General features: G+C 39.3%; 1 protein-coding gene across 2 annotated transcripts in view; it reads right to left on the reverse strand.

The window, feature by feature from the left end:
• Positions 1 to 23,917, reverse strand: part of Txlng (taxilin gamma) — a 55,817-nt gene that overhangs the window by 17,888 nt on the left and 14,012 nt on the right. The window contains exons 2-4 of one of the 2 annotated variants that reach the window (XM_050160597.1): positions 15,402 to 15,702; positions 11,137 to 11,228; positions 3,788 to 3,958 (exon numbers count right to left, since the gene is read on the reverse strand). In XM_050160597.1, the coding sequence (XP_050016554.1) occupies positions 3,788 to 3,958; positions 11,137 to 11,228; positions 15,402 to 15,702 (564 nt within the window). The remainder of the gene's footprint in view (positions 1 to 3,787; positions 3,959 to 11,136; positions 11,229 to 15,401; positions 15,703 to 23,917) is intronic. The other variant, XM_050160598.1, reaches the window with a different exon arrangement.

Consider the following 23,917-nt stretch of genomic DNA (forward strand, 5'->3'; position numbering starts at 1 on the left):
ACTGAACTTTTTTTTCCCTAAAATATCCACACGTTACTGAACTAAATTTAGAACTTTTTAACTAAGCAGCACTCAGGGTTCTCTGTAAGAATTGCTACAATTTTAGGTTTGAATAAAATGAATCCCTTTCAAGGTGACATCCACACTAACAGATAAGATGGCAGCTTTACCAACCTTCCTGAACATCTTTGAAGAAATTAATGCAGTCATAAAGAACAAGAGTGCCATCTTGTGGCTTTTCAAAATGCACTAAACCTTGTAGAAAGATATAGTGGTCTTGCCTGCAATCCCAATACTTGGGAGGGTAATGGGGGCAAGGCGATCAGGAGTTCAAGGATATCCTTGGCAACAAGAGTTCCAGAATACCCTTGGACAAATAAAACTATGTCTGTAAAAGACCAAACCAGCTAACCAAAAATTCCTACCAAACTATCTACTTACTGATATTAACACTTTTACAGAAATTCTTCCAGGAAGAATTGCTGGTTTTATATAATATGTAAAGTTGCCCTACTATGGACTAAGCATGGCAATATAATTTCAGAGGCTGAAGAGTCAGACTGAACTACTTACTGTCAACCACCTCTACTCTAGGACCATCACAATCCTGTGTTCACTACTCCTTTTTGTCCTTTTTATGTTATTTCATCTGTGTAGTCCTAAATAAAATTTTAAAAAGCAAAAACACTTGTTTTTCATTGTTGATTGAGGAACTTATATTTTTGCTTTCTTTAATAATTTCCATTAATTTACACTAAGCAGCCACATGGTGATTCTGAGACGCCACATTCTGGATTATATTGCTACAACTCAACAATACTGTTGGCATGTACCTACTGATCAGGAATTGTTAGGGGCATTGTGGGCCACAGACCTTGCCATGTTAAAAAAAAATATACACTTCTCTCATGGTCAGGTGGGGATAAAATTGGAAAGGATTCCTGTAAGTTTCATTCTAATGACTTACAGGCAGGAAGTGAGGACCTTCAGGTTGAAAATTTCGGGAGACCATAATGCCACAAGTCAAGAAGGACTCAGGCATTCACAGATTCTTCTGGGGGTGATGTAGGTGTTTCAGCTGACTCCAACAGAGAAGGGCAAAGAGCAGAAAAAAGAATCTAGCCAGTAATGAAAGCTCACTTGGCAGTTTGTCCCAGCAGGCATAGAGGATTGTTCAGGACCAACTCCACATACAGCACACTGTAGACATGGTGCAGCACAGCTCAGATGGAGCCCACATCCAAGTCAGCAGCATTTATGGCAACTTCATAGTGATGGAGATTCTAACAGCTAGCTAGTTTTGAAAGCCAGAAAGCCATGTTCCATGTCTAGCAGGGACATGTTACTGAAAAAAGAGTCAACAGAGAAGTACATCCCACACATAAGCTTATATTCCTTATTCCTCTTCTTTTGCGATCCTGATTTCTTCTTGCAGTACATGTGTATAGTGCAGACATGCTCCATTCTGGTTAAATAGGTACAGGGTGAAGGCAGTCATAAGAACTGCTGAATGCCAATGACAAGCCACTTCCAATTTCCAAAGCTTATCATGTATTCATATATATGTGTGTGTGTATGTATTCATGTATACACACATACACACACACATATATAATTTTTTTTCAAGACAGGGTTTCCCTATGTAACAGTCATGGCTGTCCTGGAACTCGCTTTGCAGACCAGGCTGGCCTTGAACTCACAAAGATCTGCCTGCCTCTGCATCCCAAGAGCTGGGATTAAAGGTGTGTGCCACCACCACCCCGCTTCATGTATTCTCTTTTTGAGCAGGGTATCACTATGTATATACCCCAAGCTGGCCTCAAACTCAGAGGTCCAGCTGCCTGCAGAGTGCTGGGATGCACCACTACTCCAGCCATCATGTATTCTTTAAACAGACTGAAAACTTATTCTTTCTTGTGGACAGTTGAGAAAAAAACAGGCTTTGGTTAGATTTAGCCCACTAGCTACATAATATATTGTCATTATGTGTGTCTCTTTCATATATATATATGAAATTCTCCAGGGTGCTGGCTTCTAGATGTTGAATTCATATGGCATTATTAAACTGTGTTTTCAGAGTGGCTGGCAAATCTGTATACCCAACAGCACTGTACAAAAGATCATGCAGGGGCTGGAGAGGTGGCTCAGTGGTTAAGAGTACATATTGCTCTTGCAGAAGATCCTAGTTCTATTGCCAACACCCATGTAAGGAAGGTCAAAACTGCCTATAATATAATCCTAGCTCCAGGGATCTGAAACCCTCTTCTGGCTTCTGTGCACAAATGTGCAAACACACATAAATAAGTAATTAACAACAATTTCTTAAACAAGTAGGAAAAGAGACAAGAGACCATGCAAATCTATTCTCTTTAAGTCATATGAAGATTATATGTCTTAATTTTTCCCATGTTAGAAACATAAAATGGATCAGGCACGATAGCACATTCCTTTAACTCCAGCATTCAGGAGGCAATGACAAACACAGGTAGATCTCTGTTGAATTCTAGGCCAGCCAGGGATAAATAGTGAAAGTCTGTCTTGAAAAGAGAGGGAGAGAGGGAAATGGCATTTCATTGTGGTCTTCCTCTCTGACCACTATATGAAGTTAACGCATCTACATGTCTTTATGGCCCATTAGGCTAAGTTATCTTTGTATCTTGGTTTTCTAGTTTTATGTCATACCTCTTTGTTATCTTTTTCCTTGCTTTCCACTGTTCTTTTGTTGTTTCCTTTCATATTTGTAGGTATTCATTTTTTTTTCATTTTTATTTTACTGTGCTAAGGACTGAATACAAGACCTTGGACATGGAAGACAAATGCCTTACCACTGAGCTATACATCCTTAGTCCTAGGCGTCCTTTCAGATATAGTTAGTAAAATGTTATGTGTATGGGCATTTTGCTGCACATATACAATATTTATGCAGTACCTACAAAGGCCAGAAGAGGGCATCAGAGTCCCTGGAACTGGAATTATAGCAGGTTGTTACCTGCCATGTGGACTCTAACCCTAAATCTTTTGGACAAGCAGCTAGGGGCTTAAGCCTGGTTCAGATATTCTTGTATTAAGTCTTACTCTGTTGGAAATGTTCCAGGTTATTAATGTCATCTTTTAAGGTACTTTGATTTTTTTTCTGGTACTACAGATTGAACCTGGGGCAGCCTCACGACCACTGAGCCCTTTTTTGTTGATTTATTTTAAGGCAGTGTCTCACTAAGTTGCCCATATAACCCTTGAACTTGTGATGTTCTTGCCCTAGTATCCTGAATAGCTGGCATTACAAGTCTGTGCTAACAGGCCCCAGTCTTTAAGATATTTATGGAAGGAAAATATTAATTTCAGTAAGACCAATTTCTACAATTTTTATTTAGTCACTTATTTATTGTGTGTATGTGCCACAACATGCCTGTGGAGGTTAGAAGATAACTTGTAGGAATCAGTTCTCTACCACCATGTGAGTCCTGGGGATCCAACTCAGCTCATCAGGCTTGGCAGTAAGTACCTTTAGCAGCTAAGTCACCTTGCTGGCCCATTTTTTTTTTTTTTTTTTTTGANATGAGGGAATTCCTTTTTTTTTTTGAACAGGAAACCCACACTTAACACACAGTGTTATACTATCAGTCTCACATTATATTGTCTCATACGAAGCATCAGCCCAAGCAAACCAGAAAGGCTCATATCTCGTCTCTGGGTAGGCACAGATTTCAAATAGATACAAGATGACCTCTTGTAAAATCAGCTGAGAACATTATTTCTGTAAAATAGAAAAAAATAAATAAAAACTAACCTTTAAGGTCTTATTGTGACGCTGAAGTTCCCTGCAAAGAGACTCCAGTTTGCTTCTTGCCAAGATGGCCTTGCTGTGTTCACTCTGCAGGTGAACTTTCTCTTTCACGATCTGGGCTTGCTTCTTCTGCATAATCTTCATTTGTTTCTGAACATTTCTGCTCTCCTCCAGCTAAAATTATCAAGTACTTTACATTTCAGGAAGCGTATCAAAAGCCCCTCAGTACCTCAGTGAATGCTAGAAGAATCAATTTTCTTTTTTAGACTTGCTATGCAATTTTCTTTTTTAGACTCATTATGTAGCCCAGGTTGGCCTACAACCCTTAATCCTCCTGCCTCAACCTGAGATTATAGGCTTGTGCCACCAAACTCAACTAAGAGCTAGGGCTGGAGGAGTGGCTAGGCAGTTAGGAGCACTTACTGATCTTCCAGGGGACCAGTTCAGGTCCCAGCACCCACATTAGGTGGCTCATGGTTGTCTATAAGCTGGAGAGCTTCAAGGGATCCATCACACTCTCCTGACCCCCATGGGCACGGGCGTGTACACACACACACACACACACACACACACACACACGACATTTTAATTTAAAAATAAAATGTTCATTACCCAGCATGAATGTCCTGGAAAAAAATGTGAGCATCACAAACATTTTATTCAATAAAGATGAATATTCAGATGTCATGAGCCCAGTCTAATCCCAGCACTCAGGGAGGCAGAGGCAGGAGGATCGCCATGATTTCAAGGCCAGCCTAGGGGTACATAATGAGTACCAGCACAGCCTGGGCTACAATATGAGCCTTTAAATACAAAAGAAGCCAACTATTGGACTGAAGAGATGTCTTCATGGTTAAGAGTGCTTGCTGCTTCTCTTGCAAAGGATCTAAAGAGTTCAGTTCCCAGTACAATCTGTAACTCTAATTCCAGGAGATCTGATCCCCTCTTCTGGCCTCCTCAGATAATGCATTCAGTGTGTGCCAAATACTGAGAGCTTAAGTTATAGCTCGCCCAGTGAAGAGCACTTGCCTCCCACATGTAACACTGGGGCAGGGTTCCATCCCTAGCATCACCCAATCATAGGGCATGCAGGAGGAGGGTAATACTGCATCATATAATTTTATTCAAACTGTTTCATGCTATGTGACACTACCAATGTCTCTCTGTTCTAGTTGTAAGGAAGGTAAGCAATTTAGTGTAGACAAAAATGACCTTAATCTTTCTTCAGCCATTTAGATATACTTCATCTTCAGAACAACCTTTCAATATTCAAGTTCCACTTTATTATCCAAATTTTATATAACTATATCATCCCAAGAATTGCCCGAGAGTACAGAGTGTGGTGGGAATTGGAATCTTGAAACTTTCCACATTGACCTGCGGACCTTTGACGGACTTCAGAGTCTAATTACAGATCTTTCTGGTTTCAAATCAGTGATTCACAGGCAATTTTGGCTCCTCAGTTTCCAGCTATAATCCTATGAAGTGATCTATTTCTTGTCCAGAAGTTTCATGTTCTGGGTTTGTAACTTAGTTGGCAAAGCTAGCGTCTCTTGAGTTTCTGCTTCTTGGGTAGCTCTCTGTCTATAGACTCTTTCCTATCTATTAAGATTTGCTGAAATCAAAGAGGGATTATTGGGACTGGAGAGATGGCTCGGTGGTTATTAAGAGCACTGGCTACTCTTCTAGAAGACCTGGGTGAAATTCCTAGAACCTACACGATGCTCTTAACCATCTGTAACTCCCTGGCTTCAATTTCTAGGATACACAGGCAGCTTACAATTGTCTGTAACTTTATTTCCAGTGATCTGAGACCCTCTTCTGGTCTCCAAGAGCACCAGGTACATGCACGGTACACAGACATACATACAGACAAAATACCCATATACATAAAGTAAAAAAATTTAATTGAAAAAAACCAGGATTATTGTGCTTTTTGTCTTTATTTTTATTATAAAAGAAGCTGATGTTGTATTGGCACAATAAGGTCACTGGGGTTGGGAGGAGGCTTGCCACGCAAACTTTACGGTTTGGGTTTAATCCTTGGAACTCATTCTGGAAAGTTGTCCTCTGACCTCTACATGCACGACGTTATGGCACTCAGGTATCAGCACTCTTTCTCTCACACATAAACACACACATACACATAAAAGCTGGTGTTTTATGAATCAATACTGAACTTTTTTTTCCCTAAAATATCCACACGTTACTGAACTAAATTTAGAACTTTTTAACTAAGCAGCACTCAGGGTTCTCTGTAAGAATTGCTACAATTTTAGGTTTGAATAAAATGAATCCCTTTCAAGGTGACATCCACACTAACAGATAAGATGGCAGCTTTACCAACCTTCCTGAACATCTTTGAAGAAATTAATGCAGTCATAAAGAACAAGAGTGCCATCTTGTGGCTTTTCAAAATGCACTAAACCTTGTAGAAAGATATAGTGGTCTTGCCTGCAATCCCAATACTTGGGAGGGTAATGGGGGCAAGGCGATCAGGAGTTCAAGGATATCCTTGGCAACAAGAGTTCCAGAATACCCTTGGACAAATAAAACTATGTCTGTAAAAGACCAAACCAGCTAACCAAAAATTCCTACCAAACTATCTACTTACTGATATTAACACTTTTACAGAAATTCTTCCAGGAAGAATTGCTGGTTTTATATAATATGTAAAGTTGCCCTACTATGGACTAAGCATGGCAATATAATTTCAGAGGCTGAAGAGTCAGACTGAACTACTTACTGTCAACCACCTCTACTCTAGGACCATCACAATCCTGTGTTCACTACTCCTTTTTGTCCTTTTTATGTTATTTCATCTGTGTAGTCCTAAATAAAATTTTAAAAAGCAAAAACACTTGTTTTTCATTGTTGATTGAGGAACTTATATTTTTGCTTTCTTTAATAATTTCCATTAATTTACACTAAGCAGCCACATGGTGATTCTGAGACGCCACATTCTGGATTATATTGCTACAACTCAACAATACTGTTGGCATGTACCTACTGATCAGGAATTGTTAGGGGCATTGTGGGCCACAGACCTTGCCATGTTAAAAAAAAATATACACTTCTCTCATGGTCAGGTGGGGATAAAATTGGAAAGGATTCCTGTAAGTTTCATTCTAATGACTTACAGGCAGGAAGTGAGGACCTTCAGGTTGAAAATTTCGGGAGACCATAATGCCACAAGTCAAGAAGGACTCAGGCATTCACAGATTCTTCTGGGGGTGATGTAGGTGTTTCAGCTGACTCCAACAGAGAAGGGCAAAGAGCAGAAAAAAGAATCTAGCCAGTAATGAAAGCTCACTTGGCAGTTTGTCCCAGCAGGCATAGAGGATTGTTCAGGACCAACTCCACATACAGCACACTGTAGACATGGTGCAGCACAGCTCAGATGGAGCCCACATCCAAGTCAGCAGCATTTATGGCAACTTCATAGTGATGGAGATTCTAACAGCTAGCTAGTTTTGAAAGCCAGAAAGCCATGTTCCATGTCTAGCAGGGACATGTTACTGAAAAAAGAGTCAACAGAGAAGTACATCCCACACATAAGCTTATATTCCTTATTCCTCTTCTTTTGCGATCCTGATTTCTTCTTGCAGTACATGTGTATAGTGCAGACATGCTCCATTCTGGTTAAATAGGTACAGGGTGAAGGCAGTCATAAGAACTGCTGAATGCCAATGACAAGCCACTTCCAATTTCCAAAGCTTATCATGTATTCATATATATGTGTGTGTGTATGTATTCATGTATACACACATACACACACACATATATAATTTTTTTTCAAGACAGGGTTTCCCTATGTAACAGTCATGGCTGTCCTGGAACTCGCTTTGCAGACCAGGCTGGCCTTGAACTCACAAAGATCTGCCTGCCTCTGCATCCCAAGAGCTGGGATTAAAGGTGTGTGCCACCACCACCCCGCTTCATGTATTCTCTTTTTGAGCAGGGTATCACTATGTATATACCCCAAGCTGGCCTCAAACTCAGAGGTCCAGCTGCCTGCAGAGTGCTGGGATGCACCACTACTCCAGCCATCATGTATTCTTTAAACAGACTGAAAACTTATTCTTTCTTGTGGACAGTTGAGAAAAAAACAGGCTTTGGTTAGATTTAGCCCACTAGCTACATAATATATTGTCATTATGTGTGTCTCTTTCATATATATATATGAAATTCTCCAGGGTGCTGGCTTCTAGATGTTGAATTCATATGGCATTATTAAACTGTGTTTTCAGAGTGGCTGGCAAATCTGTATACCCAACAGCACTGTACAAAAGATCATGCAGGGGCTGGAGAGGTGGCTCAGTGGTTAAGAGTACATATTGCTCTTGCAGAAGATCCTAGTTCTATTGCCAACACCCATGTAAGGAAGGTCAAAACTGCCTATAATATAATCCTAGCTCCAGGGATCTGAAACCCTCTTCTGGCTTCTGTGCACAAATGTGCAAACACACATAAATAAGTAATTAACAACAATTTCTTAAACAAGTAGGAAAAGAGACAAGAGACCATGCAAATCTATTCTCTTTAAGTCATATGAAGATTATATGTCTTAATTTTTCCCATGTTAGAAACATAAAATGGATCAGGCACGATAGCACATTCCTTTAACTCCAGCATTCAGGAGGCAATGACAAACACAGGTAGATCTCTGTTGAATTCTAGGCCAGCCAGGGATAAATAGTGAAAGTCTGTCTTGAAAAGAGAGGGAGAGAGGGAAATGGCATTTCATTGTGGTCTTCCTCTCTGACCACTATATGAAGTTAACGCATCTACATGTCTTTATGGCCCATTAGGCTAAGTTATCTTTGTATCTTGGTTTTCTAGTTTTATGTCATACCTCTTTGTTATCTTTTTCCTTGCTTTCCACTGTTCTTTTGTTGTTTCCTTTCATATTTGTAGGTATTCATTTTTTTTTCATTTTTATTTTACTGTGCTAAGGACTGAATACAAGACCTTGGACATGGAAGACAAATGCCTTACCACTGAGCTATACATCCTTAGTCCTAGGCGTCCTTTCAGATATAGTTAGTAAAATGTTATGTGTATGGGCATTTTGCTGCACATATACAATATTTATGCAGTACCTACAAAGGCCAGAAGAGGGCATCAGAGTCCCTGGAACTGGAATTATAGCAGGTTGTTACCTGCCATGTGGACTCTAACCCTAAATCTTTTGGACAAGCAGCTAGGGGCTTAAGCCTGGTTCAGATATTCTTGTATTAAGTCTTACTCTGTTGGAAATGTTCCAGGTTATTAATGTCATCTTTTAAGGTACTTTGATTTTTTTTCTGGTACTACAGATTGAACCTGGGGCAGCCTCACGACCACTGAGCCCTTTTTTGTTGATTTATTTTAAGGCAGTGTCTCACTAAGTTGCCCATATAACCCTTGAACTTGTGATGTTCTTGCCCTAGTATCCTGAATAGCTGGCATTACAAGTCTGTGCTAACAGGCCCCAGTCTTTAAGATATTTATGGAAGGAAAATATTAATTTCAGTAAGACCAATTTCTACAATTTTTATTTAGTCACTTATTTATTGTGTGTATGTGCCACAACATGCCTGTGGAGGTTAGAAGATAACTTGTAGGAATCAGTTCTCTACCACCATGTGAGTCCTGGGGATCCAACTCAGCTCATCAGGCTTGGCAGTAAGTACCTTTAGCAGCTAAGTCACCTTGCTGGCCCATTTTTTTTTTTTTTTTTTTGACACAAAATCTCATCATATAGCCTAGGTTGGCCTCAAACTCACAGCAATGCTCTGGCCTCAGCCTCCCAAGTGCTGGAATTATAAGTGTGTATCACCACACCCAAACAATTTGTGTAAAAAAATACCTAATTTTGTGTGTATGTATGCATGCCCGCCCAAGTGTATGTATGTGCACCACATGCATGCAGGAACCCACCAGACTCAGAAGAGGTATCAGACCTCCTGGAACTGACTAAATTGGAGTTCCAGGAAATTGTGAGGGACTACATGGGTGCTAAAAATCCAACCCACGTCATCTGCTAGAGCAGTAAACATTCTGAACTGCTGAGCCTAGCTTGTACATGTTTGATAATGCTTTTCATGTTGTGAGAAACTCATCCCAAAAGTACTCAGTGGGGTAAGAGTGCATTTTGTGCAAGTATATTAGTTCAAAACCCCAGTACAGGGGCTGGAGAAATGGCTCAGTGGTTAAGAGCACTGACTGCTCTTCCAGAGGTCCTGAGTTCAATTCCCAGCAACCACCTGGTGGCTCACAACCATCTGTAATGAGATCTGGTGCCCTCTTCTGGCCTGCGGGCACACATGGAAGGAATGCTGTACACATAATAAATAAATCTTAAAAAAAAACAGTACACATATAAAAAGTAGACAGTTATAACCCTGTGTTATTTGGAGAAGGTATGTGTGTGTCAAGAGGATCACTAGCAGCTTCAGTAAAAGACCCTATCTCAAGACAATAAAATGGAAAGACCCAATGTCCTTCCAGTGACCTTTGGCACATTTGTATCTCACACAAGAAAGAGAGTGCCTTAGCACTTGTTATCTCAACATCTGGGTTATAAAAGGAGGAGTCTAAGGTCAGCTTAGTCTACATATCAGGTTCCAGAACAACCAATGCTATTTCAAAAAAAATCTTTTTGAGTAGGTCTTATGTATGTATTCCAGTCTAGCCTCATACTCCCTATGACACTGAATTCCTAATCCTCCTACCTCTACCTCTCAAGTCCTGGAATTACAGGCATGCAACACACACACACACACACACACACACACACACACACACACACACACACTAAATAATAGTAACACTGAGTTTTAGAAAATCTGTGCCAGCCAGCATATGCTTGTAGTTTCAACTACTCAAAAGACTGAGGCAGAAGGATCATTTGAGCCCAGAAGCTGAAGACTAGGATGCACAATAAAACCAGACCCTTAAAGACAAAGGAAAGGAAAAGGTCTGTCTATACCGCAGCTTTTGGTCTTCTCTATGTGCTAGAAAAAGTCTCTCGGTGTGCTGGCACACACCTTTTTAATACCAATGCAGAAAAGGCAGAGGCAGGCTGACAACTATGAGTTATTTAATACCAATCCAGTCTACATAGCAAGTTCCAGGCCTGCCAATACTACATAGCAAGAACTCGTCTCTAAAAACCAAAAAATAAATAAAACAAAATAAAATCATGAAACCAACAAAAAAAGGCCTCAACAAATCAGATTCTCTTCCAATTTTTGCATAAAATATTTTACATTTTAAGACACATCAAACTTATATTTTAAAAAGCCTATCAAGCACACACATATATTCTGTTATATTTGTATGGCCCTCGCAGTTGACTGAATACTCACGAGATCAGCATATTTCTTACAAAGAGCTGCCAGCTTCTCCTCTGGGGTTGAAAGGGTGTTTAGTGCTTGCATCAGCAATAAAACTTCTTTTCCTAATAATTAACAAGAAAGAAATCCTGAATAATACGATCAAATCTAATCTGTGAATTCTACCAACACTTCCCATATTCTAATCTCAGAACAAAATAATTTATACCTACAAATAGGAATATAGTATTTGCCAGCTCAATTCTGAAAGATATTTTGAGCTGGTCATGTTGGTTCAAACTGCTAATTGTGGCATGCAAGAGGATTCTCAAGTTCAAGACCATCCTGGGCCATAGAGTGAAACCCTGTATCAAAAAACCAAAACCAAATCAAACTATTTAGGATATATAGGCAATTAGTTACCACTTGTGTCCTAGGTTTGATTTTCATCAAGGAAAGGAGCTACTTTTACATTCCAAATTAATGGACTCTCCCTCCTCTATTCTTCATTCATCCCCATGCCAAATGTCTACACTCAATAACACTGCTAATTAGGCCTTTTTACTTTTTTTAATTTTTTTTTTGAAACAGGGTTTCTCTGTGCAGCTTTGGAGCCTGTCCTGGAACTTACTTTGTAGACCAGGCTGGCCTTGAACTAACAGAGATCCACCTGCCTCTGCCTCCCGAGTGCTGGGATTAAAGGCGTGCGCCACCACCGCCCGGCGGCTTCTGGGATTTCTTAAACTGGATGACAAATACCATTTTCTTTTTTTGAGATTTATTTTATTTTGTGTGTGTGTGTTGCCTGCATGTATGTACACCTTGTGTATGCCTAGAGTCTACAAGGTGTCTGATTTCCTGGAACTGGAGTTACAGATGGTTGTAAGCCATCATTTGGGTGCTGGGAACCAAACCTGGATCCTCTGCAACAGCAATGAGCCATTTCTCCAGCCCCAAGATATTCTCTCTCTCTCTCTCTCTCTCTCTCTCTCTCTCTCTCTCTCTCCCTCCCTCCCTCCCTCCCTCCCTCCCTCCCTCCTCCTTTCCTTTTTTTTTCTTGAGTCAGGGTTTCTTGTAATAAAAAGCTCTGGCTGTCCTGGAACTCTCTTTGTAGATTAGGCTGGCCTTGAACTAAGAAAGATCTGCATGCCTCTGCCTCCTGAGTGCTAGGATTAAAGGCCTGCACTACCACTGCCTGGCACCATTTTCATTTTAAAAAAGTTCACTCTTACACCCGAGCTATCTTATCAATGTATATGCCTTAATGGCTCTGGTATATAGATTGCTATAGAAATAAAACAGCAGAATGACTTCAAAATTGAATACTTTTAAATGTGAGTACAGTGATGGCTTAAGCCTATGAAAGACCCCTGTAGCCCAAGATTTCAGGCCAATAGAATAAGACACTGTCTTCCACCTCCCAAAGGAGGAAACTTTTCTAGCCACATGAAATTTTATTAGTAAAACTCAAGACTCATTTCAATAAGAACATTATGAGAAAACCTGGCAGTGGTGGCGCATAACTTTAATCCCAGCAGTTGCGAGGCAGAGGCAGGCGGATCTCTGAGTTTGAGACCAGCTTGGTCTACAGAGTTCCAGGACAGCCAAGGCTATACAAGAAAACCCTGTCTCAAAAAAAGAAAAAGAAACAAACCATAAAAGAACATTGAGAATTCTTAAACTCAAGGGTTTTTGTTTTGTTTTGCAATGTTAGGAATCTTTTGTTTACAAAACAGAATTTGGATACTATAATTTAGTTTTCATTTATTTTAACTTTTTTGTTTTTAGAGATGTTACACAGTTTGACCTTGAACTCCTAGGCTCAAACAATCCTCCTGCCTCAGCCTCTAAAGTAGCTGGGATGATAGGTATGTACCATTCCCCTACATAAAATTCACTTTTAAAATACACCATTTAGAGTAAACAAAAACTACACAATTTAGTATATTTACAGGGTTGCACAACTAACTGTCACAGCTATCCAACTGGGTAGTGTTCATTAACACACAAAGCAAACCATACCCAACAGCAGTCACTTCTTGTTCCTCCATTTACCTCTAGCCCTGGCTACTGATTTAAGAAATGTATCATTTTTAGGGAATTAAAAGTATTTTTCAGCCGGGCGGTGGTGGCGCATGCCTTTAATCCCAGCACTCGGGAGGCAGAGGCAGGCGGATCTGTGAGCTTGAGGCCAGCCTGGCTCCAAGAAAGCTCCAAGAAAGGCTCCAAAGCTACAGAGAAACTCTGTCTCAAAAACTATTTTTCATATTCCTTAACTTTTTACATTTTTTTTTTCGTTTTTCAAGACAGGGTTTCTCTGTGTAGCTTTGGAGCCTGTCCTAGAATTCACTCCAGACTGGCCTTGAACTGTGAGATCCACCTCTCAAGTACTGGGATTAAAGGCATGTGCCATTACTGCCTGGCAACTATTTACATTTTAAAGAGTAGCAGGAGATTACGTTAGTAAGAAAGGTAACCCAAGCAAGCCATGGTGGTACAACACTGTTAATCTAACTAGGGAGGTGAAGTCAAAATGTTTAGAAGGCTAGGGTCCTCTTTGACTACACACCGAGTTCAAGTCGAGCCTGGGCTACATATGAGAACTTGTCTCAAAAGAAAAAAGAAAACCCCTTCCAAAAAGAAAAGTATTTTGACATATAGACAACACCTAGAGAGCTGGGTGCAGCGGCAAAAACCTTTAATCCCAGGTGAGTTCAAGGCCAGCATAGTCTAAGTAGTGATTTCAGGTCAGTCAGGGCTCTAAAAGAAGACCCTGTCTCAAAACAAAAAACAAGCCTTTGAAAATTAGACCCGATGCCACTTGAATGTTCACCAAATAAAATTTGGTAATTTTCCAAGTATGTATGTAGATATTTAGATATTGTGTTTAGCATAGCAGTTATGTTTTCAGCATGGTCAATTTGACACTCCTATTAAAATTATCATTGCCACTTTGATCAAATAATTTAGTAGAATTATAAGACTTTACAATTGCAAAAAAAAAATCCACAACTTATCAATCTAAGATGTAAAGTATAAAAACCTGAGGGGTTTCAGTTATAGTGGTAAACTTTTAATTGCAGCACTTGTCACTTGGGAGACAGAGGTAGTTATCTTTAAGTTTGAGACCAACCTGGTCTACATAGCAAATTCCAGGCCAGGCAGGGCTACATAGTAAGACCCTGTCTCAAAAATAAAACACAAAACAATAAATAAATAAACAAATAAATAAATAAAAGGCTGAGGGGTAAGACTCAAAGGAGATTTCAATTTTCTTCATGAGATTCAGCACATCACAAAATGGTGATCTAGCACAGTGGTAGAGTCCTCGCCTAGCATGCATGACGCCACAGGTTCAATCCTTGCTGTGAGGGAGAATGACACAACATACAACACACAATTTAATCAAGTGCATGCCTTGATGCACTTGAGAGCTAAGTCAAGAGGATCAGAACTTAAAGGTCAGCCTTAGTTATATAAGAAGTTTGAGGTTGGCTAGGTGGTGGTGGTGTGTACCTTTAATCCCAGCACACAGGAGGCAGAGGCAGGTAGATCTCAAAGTTCGAGGCCAGCCTGGTCTACAGAGTGAGTTCCAGGATGGGCTACACATAGAAACCCTGTCTTGGGAGAAAAAAAAAAGCAAAAAGAATTTTGAAGTCACCCTGAACTATATAAGACCTTGTCTCAAAAAAAAAAAAAAAACATATAAAAATTAAGCATATCACATGCTTGATCTGAAATACAAGCTATATAGAATAAAGAAAAAAAGTTTTGAAACTTGGTGAGCTTATTTTCTGCAGTACAGTTAACATACTATCTATAAAATTTTATGTCCAATCTTTGATCACCCTAGTAAAGATGCAAATAAGTCAATTGTCATTCTGTCCTCAAAATATTTTTAGAATTCTTGATTATATAGAGAGAACTAAGCTTCCTATTGTTCTTTCCACCTCCTGTACATAGAGCTACAGCAGACAAGATGAGTCACCTGAGGCAAGAGGTGTTTATTTTAAATTGATGTAGTGTGTGTGTGTGTGTGTGTGTGTGTGTGTGTGTGTGTGGAGAGGGGGAGAGTGCATGCACACAGGCATGCCACAGAAGAAATGTGTAGCAGTCCTGCTCTCCTTCGACAAAGTGGGTCCCAGGGATCAGACTCATGTTCCCAGGCTTAGCAGCAAGTACTTTTACGCACTGAGCCATTTCACTGGCCCGCCAACAGGTCACCTGTCTCACACACAATGTGAATAAAATGAGCACTAGATGAAAACAACATTGAACTATTGACTAGAGTTTATTACCTAAGGTCTTCTCTTTGTTTTTGCTGCACTCTGAATCTTGCTGGCCATCAGGAGGACCGGTTCGAGCTTCTTGTCCAGGAATTTCTTCTCTTGATTCCTGTGCACAGAATGCTGAGCTCACCAAATTCCTGTTCTTTGTTATAAAGTCACTGTCTTCATCTCCTTCCAGTGAATGTGTCTTAGTTGTGCCACCACAACTGGAGTCTTCGTGTTGAAGAATATCATTTGCTTGAGAGTTACACATGTCTGCTTTCACTCCTAACCCACAAATTCCAGCTTCTTCCATTGTACCAATCTCAAACTAGAGGGAAGAGGAGAAAAGATAGTTAAATGTAATCAATATCTATAACCAATGGCATGCCATAGCTTGACAGCTTTTTTACTTAGTGACTTGTGAATGTAAATAAGGTAGCTTTTAAGCTTCACTGAGACATGATCTAAACTGTTACACATAAGGTTATTAAAGTTAAAACAGAGATGGGGTATAGCTCTGCAGTAGCAGTGCCTTGCTTCACGAGCCCCTGGGTCTCATCCAGAGCACTTCCAAAAGATAAAGCTAAAACAAAGCATAACTATATGCTACCAAAGGAGGCAAAAATGCCAGTCAGTAATAAATTTAAACTTATTTCCCTATAAAAAATTCACTAGTTAAAATAATTACTATCTCTTAAACAGTAAATTGTCCCAAGTTGATGAACGTTATCTATCCTGCTGTTATCTTAAAAGATGACAGTACAGTTAGCTAGCTAGGTGGCTATCTACCAAAAAACTAACTCCCAAAGTACCCAGTGGTAGGCACCAAGGGACAAGTGCCAGCACCCAGTAGAAGCACACTCCATTTCCCAGCCCTTTGACAGCTAATTGAGACTCCCATTTTAGTCAAGGCTGTGATTGTCACTTCAGCAATGAGATTTTTATTCTCAGAAGGTAGCTGAGGCTATGACTGTGTCATTTTAGCAACCAGATTTTTATCCACAGAAGGACATGTTCTTTGTCCTCCATCTCAATCTCTTTCCCACTCTGCTTGAATACAGAGGTCACCAAGGTGCTATAAGATGGCAGGGCCAGATGACAAAAGCAGCCTGGCCCAAATGCCATATATATACAGGAAAGATACTCCATCTGCAAAGAAAACACAAATTAGACTATTGGGTGAGTAAGTAATAAACTTCTCTCATGTTATACCATAGAAATTGAGACTGGTATGTTAAATGGCTCTCCCTATCATGAATATAGAAGGCATGCATACAAAAACAAACCAGAAAAGCATTTACTATGGTTTTCTTCTCCCTTGAATCATTATTTTTTATCTTATTCTATTTCGTAAAATTTTTGTTCAAGACAGGGTCTTGCTATACATAGCTCAGACTGGCCTAGAACTTGATATTCTTCTGCCTCCTGGCCGCCTGAATTTTGAGATTATAGGTAAGTATCACCACACCTGGCTAACTCTACTTACTTGTCTTCTCTGTATCCTATTTGTTAATATTATTTGGTCACATGATATATCACAACTGTAAACTCTACATTTCCCTTCTGGTTGAAAAGAGGGTTTTTTTTTTTTCCTATCTGAAAACAACTGAGATACAAGGTATCTAATACAGTTCTCTTACAAGAGAAAAGATTCTTTGAAAAATTAATAGAATTAGGACTGTGGCTCAGTGGAAGGATGATTGATTACCTAAAATGTGCATGGCCCTGGGTTTAAAAACCAGCAGCAAAAAAGAAAACAAACAACTATAACAAAACCAACAATACTTTTTTCAAATTATGGCCGCTCAGCTTGGTAGTTCACACCTATAATCCCAGCACTTAAAATGTTACAGCAGACAGCAGACCTGGGAAGAATTTGAGGGAAGGAAAAAAACATAGTCAAAATATATTGGACATAAAATTTGTTTTTTTTTTTTAAAGATTTTATTTATTTATTATGTATACAACATTCTGCCTCCATGTATGCCTGCAGGCCAGAAGAGGGCGCCAGATCTCATTACAGATGGTTGTGAGCCACCATGTGGTTGCTGGGAATTGAACTCAGGTCCTCTGGAAGAGCAGTCAATGCTCTTAACCACTGAGCTATCTCTCTAGCCCCCTAAAATTTGTTTTAAATGAAAAAAAAAAAGTAAAAACAAATAAAAGGTTAAAACAGGAAAACTGAAGAAAATTCAAGACCAGCCTGAAAAGTATAATGAGTTCTGGGCCAGTCCAAGCTACAAAGTAAAACCCTGGCTCAAACCAAAACACAACTAATGGGAGTCAGACACTTAGAAAACTCAGGTAGGAAAATTTTGAGCCTGAGCAAAGATGATAAAAACAACTAATGGGGGACTGGAGAGATGGCTCAGTGGTTAAGAGCATTGCCTGCTCTTCCAAAGGTCCTGAGTTCAATTCCCAGCAACCACATGGTGGCTCACAACCATCTGTAATGAGCTCTGGTGCCCTCTTCTGGCCTGCAGACATACACACAGACAGAATATTGTATACATAATAAATAAATATTTAAAAAAAACTAATGATAGAGCAGGAATCTGATTTTTAAGTCTTTTAATATACTTATTTATTTTTGTGTGTGCATGCATGTAAGCATGCCATAATACATATGTCAAGTTATTAGAGGACAACTTGTAGGAGTTGGTTCTCTCCTTCCACCTGTGGGTCCCAGGGATTGAACTTTTGTTTTCAGGCTTAATGGCAATTGCCTTAACCCACTAAACCACCTGTTGTTTCCAATTGTGACATTCTAGGCCTGGAGAGATAGCTCAGTGGTTAAAGTGTATACTTTTCTTCTGAAGGACCTAAGTTTCGTTCCCAGAAGCCCATACCTAGTTTCAGAGGGATCATTCATCTCCAGCGTATAGGAACAGTGTCCACACATGCACATAGCTATACACACATTTATATACATAATTAAAATATTTCAAACTGTAACACATCTAACTGAAGAGCTAAAAATAATTGAAGAATCAAGGTAGAAGGGAATAAAGATATTAAGGCAATGAATATTTATCTTTCACAATCTAGGATTGATATAAATAAATTACTATACAACTGATATAAATCAATGCTTTTGGGAGGTTGTTTGCATCTTTTTAAGACAGGGTCATGAGTAGTCCAAGCCTAGAATTGAAAGTTTCTCCAAAAAATGACTTTGTGAACTCCAGATACCATGTACCAAGTGCTAAAATTATAGGCCAGTGACACTGTGCTTTCTGGAGAACAAATTGGCACTGCAATTCTTTGGCAATATGGATAGCTTCTAACCCACTTAATTCCACTACTAGGATTTCACCCAAGTGTTACATAGGTACACTGAAAGGCCAAATATGCTTAAAGCAGCACTACTTGGAACAGCTCTAAAACAAAATCAATTCAACAGAACTGATCAAGTGCAGTATGTTCAGACTATTGAGTAATGAGAATGAACTACTGCAAATACAACAGCATGGCTTTCACAGACCTAACATTAAGAGGAAGGCATCACAGAATACTTAACTGAAGGAAACAATTTATATATAAAAAGAAAATAGGTGAATAGATTGTACTAGAAATGAGGCACTGGTTGGGCTTTCTAGAGCATTTGGGTATAAAGATGGGATAACACGGATGTTGTCCTCTTAAAATTTTATTAAATCCAAGCATGCATAATCTGTGTACTTCTTTGAACACAGACAAATATTACTTCAAAGTTTGTTAAAAAAATTATACAAGGATGCTGGGTGTGGTGGTACTTGCCTTTAATACCAGCACACTGGAGACTGCAGCTGTGAGTTCAAAACAAGCCTGGTTTACATGAGTTACATGGTAAGACCTGGCTTTGATAAATAAATAAATGACAAAAATTTTTAAATGATTTCTAATGCCGTGTATACTACACTAGTTTTAAAACTAGCCAGGCAGTGGTGGTATACGCCTTTAATCCAGTATTCAGGAGAGAGGCAGGCAGATCAAATGGAATCCAAGTCTGTGGCCCTTCCTGACTTCTTTCACTTAACATGTATTCCATGCTGCAGTACCTATTAGTAATTCACTCCTAATAATTGAATATTACTTCACTGCAGACACAAACCACATTTTATTTATCAATTTGCTAACTGATGGGTATTTAAATTATTTCCAATTTTTGGTTATTATGACCAATTCTGCTATAGAAACTAATGTATGTTTTTGTGAACATGCACTTACTGCAGAGTATAAAACCAGAAAACCTGCTAGATCCATAGCCATCCCATTTAACCTTTTGAGGAACTGAACTGTTTCCCCAAGCCCACTGTAACATTTGAATTCACCAGCCATGCATAAGGTTTCTAATGCCTCCACATACTTGCCAAGGCTCATGATCTATCTTTTTAATTGTGCCCATCAAGAGTGCTGTGATAGTAACCAACTATGATTTGGGTTTGCACTTTTCTGAGGATTGAATATGTTTGGTATCTATCTTCTGCTTATTAGGCATTTGTATACCTTCTTTGGAAAAAAAAACATTTATTCATATGTTTTGCCCATTTTGTAATCTAGTTACTTGTTACTTTAACTAGATATAAATCCCTTATTAGATATAACTGGTAAACATTTTTACCTATTTCTGATTTTTTTATTGCCTCAATTTGGAGAAAAGGCACAATTTTGCCTATTTCAAAATGTCAAAGAGATTGAATTAAAAATTATTTCTGGGCCAATGTGAAAGGGGCTTAATCAGAAGCTTCCCAAAGTTCAATCCTCAGGTCCCATATAGAAGGAAAGGACTGAGTCCTGAAAGAGTTGTCCACACATTTTCTATGCCCACACACAGAAACACTAAAATAAATAGAACTAATTAGAAAAATTTCTAAGTTGTTCCTGTCTGATGTAGTGGTACAAATCTGTAATCCCAGCACACAGAAGGCAAAGGCAGGAGGATTGCTACAAATCCTAGGCCAAATTGGTCTACAAAGCAGGGTCTAGGTTAGTCTGGTCTACAGAGCAAGGCCTTATCTCAAAACCTTAAAAACTAAATTAATACATGAATTTAAGTTATACTGAAAGGTTGGGGAGATGGCTTGGTGGGTAAAGGTCTTGCTCAAAACATGAGGACCTAAGGTAGAAACCCAGCAGTCATGTAAAAAAGCCAGGCATGGACATACCAGTAATTCCCAAGCTGTGGAGAGTGGAGACGGGAGAAGGGAGAATCACTGGGGCTAGCTGGCCACCAGTTTTATCTGCAGATTGAGTAAGAAACCCCATCTCAGAGGAATAGATGGCAGATGACTGAAACAACAAAACATATCAGTCACCAGGCAGTGGTGGCATACACCTTTAATCCCAGCACTCTGGGGGTAGGCACACAGAGGCAGGTGGATCTCTGTGAGCTTGAGGCCAGTCTGGTCTACAGAGTGAGTTCCAGGACAGTCAGGGCTATACAGAGAAACCCTGTCATGAAAAACAAAAACAAAAAAAGAACAACTCTGTCCTCTGGTCTACACACACACACACACACACACACCTACTTTAAAAAATTTGCCTGTAATTTCAGCTTTGGGGAAGGAGAGAACCATAGGACCTTGAGTGATTGAGGAAGACACCCAACACTGACCCCTTGCCTCAGCACACGCATGTACGCAAACATGTGCACATATGTGTGTATATATATATATAAAACACACAAAACATTATTACTGTTTTCAGATAAATAATATATAGTTACACTTAGCATATATGGAAAAACAATTTAAAGATTTAAGAAAAGCAGTGTATAGTATCACACACCTATAATCTAAGACAAGACAGATCTCTAGGAGTTTGAGGTCAGCATGGTCTACACAGCAAGTCCCAGGCCAGCCCAGGTAACATGGTGAGACCTGTCTCAAAACATAAAATAATATAAAATGACTGAAGAAAGGCCAAAAAAGACCCAGCAAAGATAGCTCAGAAAGTAAAAAGTGCTTGTTGCACAAGCCTCACAACCTGAATGCTATCTCTGAACCCACATAAAAGTACAAGTAGAAAAAGAACTCCACAAAATTATCTTCTGACTTTCCACACACCATGACACATTCACATGCACACACACACAAACACAATAATAAAAATAAGGACTTTTTTTTTTGGTTTTTCGAGACAGGGTTTCTCTGTGGCTTTGGAGCCTGTCCTGGAACTAGCTCTTGTAGACCTGGCTGGTCTCGAACTCAGAGATCCGCCTGCCTCTGCCTCCCAAGTGCTGGGATTAAAGGCCTGCGCCACCACCGCCTGGCCAATAAGGACTTTTTTAAATGCCAAAAACAATCACCCAACTCAAAATGGCCAGTGGCATTCAGTATAAAGATGGTACACAGTGCACCATCACATCTCATGTTTTCCTTCTAATTTTATGCCTGTGGCCGTTTGAATGTAATTGGCCCCCATAATCTCTCAGGAAGTAGCACTATTGTTAAGTGTGACTCTGGGAGTGGGTATGGCCTTGTTGGAGGAAGTGTGTCACTGTAGGGGTGGTTTTGAGGTTTCCTATGCTCAGGATACCACCCACTGTCTCAGTCGACTTCCTGTTGCCTGCAAGATATAGGACTTTCAGCTACTTCTCCAGCACCATGTCTACCTGTACGCCACCTTGCTCCCTACCATGATAATGGACTAAATCTCTGAAACTGTAAGCAAACCACCCCCAAATAAATGTTTTCATTTATAAAAGTTGCCATGGTTATGGTGTCTCTTCACAGCAATAGAAAACCTGAGACACGGTCATTCCCTATGTAGTTAAAACTTTCCATTTTTCAATTGTTTTCAGTTTTTTTGAGGCAGGGTTTCTCTGTGTAGTCTCATCCTGAAACTTTCCCTGTAGACCAGGCCTCGGATTCAAAGATCCACCTGCCTCTGCCTCCCAAGTGCTAGGATTAAAGGTGTGTGCCACCACTACTCACTAATTTTTCAATATTTGTAGCTATTTCTACCTCTGAATTTCTGTCATATATCAAAGGAAGTACCATTATTATTGTTTTATCTTTAAACAAGGCAAGATTACTTCTCCCTTCTTTCCTATTAACTACTTTTGATGTAGTAGTATTATAGAATTTTTCATATTTGTTAATGAAAGGCTTACTTTGGCTCTATAAAAACTTTCTGGTTTTAAATAAGCCTAGTTCCAGCTAAGGTTGAAGTCAACAAATATCACTAAAACAGCAAGTCCATTTTTCTACTCTCCATTTTTACTAGTGTACTTCAAGCTCTATACTGGACTATTTGTTAAATATAAAGCAAAGTTTTAGGCCAATATGTGAATGATTTTCTTCAAGTGTATTCTGCATAATGTAGTCAATAAAATTTCTTACTCTGGAAGCTGGGATGTAGCTAAACTTGTATAAAGCCCTGGGTTCAGTTCCCAGCAGCGTTTTAAACCTGGCATGATGGTGCAGTACATGCCTACAACTCAACACTTTGGAGGTGAAAGCAGGATAATCAGAATCTTAATGTCAATCTTGGATACATAAGATCCTATCTTTAAAATAAAACAAAAAAGAAACTTGCTTTATTACATAAGCATTCTAGGTATATTTTCTTTCACACATCTTTTCTATAAACAATATCCGGAGCAGCTAACACAGTGACTACTATAGCCATAATAAGCACTTCCTATTATTAACTAACTTCATTTACACAAGGTCATGATGAAAGTTTTATCACTTTCTTGCACAGATAAACAAATTGTGGCATGGCTAAGAGTATGATCAAAGGTCACTGTATATTGCAGGGCGAAGATTTGAACCCTAGTAATTTAAGGTTCTTAATCCATGCTGGTAACCTAAACAACTGACTGCTTTATAATTATCCTCTACTTCTATACAAACATCTTTATACGGTGTCCTAGCCATCCTACCACAGTCTATGTATAAACAAGGAGAAATTGGTCATGGTGGCACACATTTGTAATCTCAGCACTTGCGAGGCCAAGGCAGGAGGATCAAAAGAATCAACATCATCTAGCATGACAATACAAAGAGTCCCTGACTCTAAACAAACAAAAAGCAACAATAATAGTATTTAAAAAAAAAAATCAAACAGCGGGTATGAAACAGCTTAGTGGTAAGAGCACTTGCTTAGCATGTGCCAGGACCTAGGTTTAAATTCTAATACCAAAATTTAAAAAATCCAAAAAAAGTACACGTACACACATGCATGTGCGCACACACACACACACACACACACACACACACACACACATATTTTTTGACGTAGGGTTCTCTGTGTAGCTCTGGCTGTCCTGGAACTTGTTCTGTAAACTAGGTTGGCCTCTAACTTGGAGAGATCCACCTGCCTCTGCCTCCTGAGTGCTGGGATTAAAAGCATGCACCACCACCACTCGGCATGCCCTATATTTTATATGTGCACTATTTGTGTGCTCATGTATGAATATATATATATATATATATATATGCACAATTAAATGGTGAAAGGAGATATATTTTAAATGGTTATTATTTTTATTTTTGCACAACATTATAGTATATATCTATAATCAACCACTTGTGAGGCTTAGGCGGGCCAACTGT

This window comes from Alexandromys fortis, unplaced genomic scaffold (assembly GCF_014885135.2).
Source record: "Alexandromys fortis isolate MF-2015 unplaced genomic scaffold, M_Fortis_MF-2015_v1.1 scaffold_120, whole genome shotgun sequence".
Classification (NCBI taxonomy): domain Eukaryota; kingdom Metazoa; phylum Chordata; class Mammalia; order Rodentia; family Cricetidae; genus Alexandromys; species Alexandromys fortis.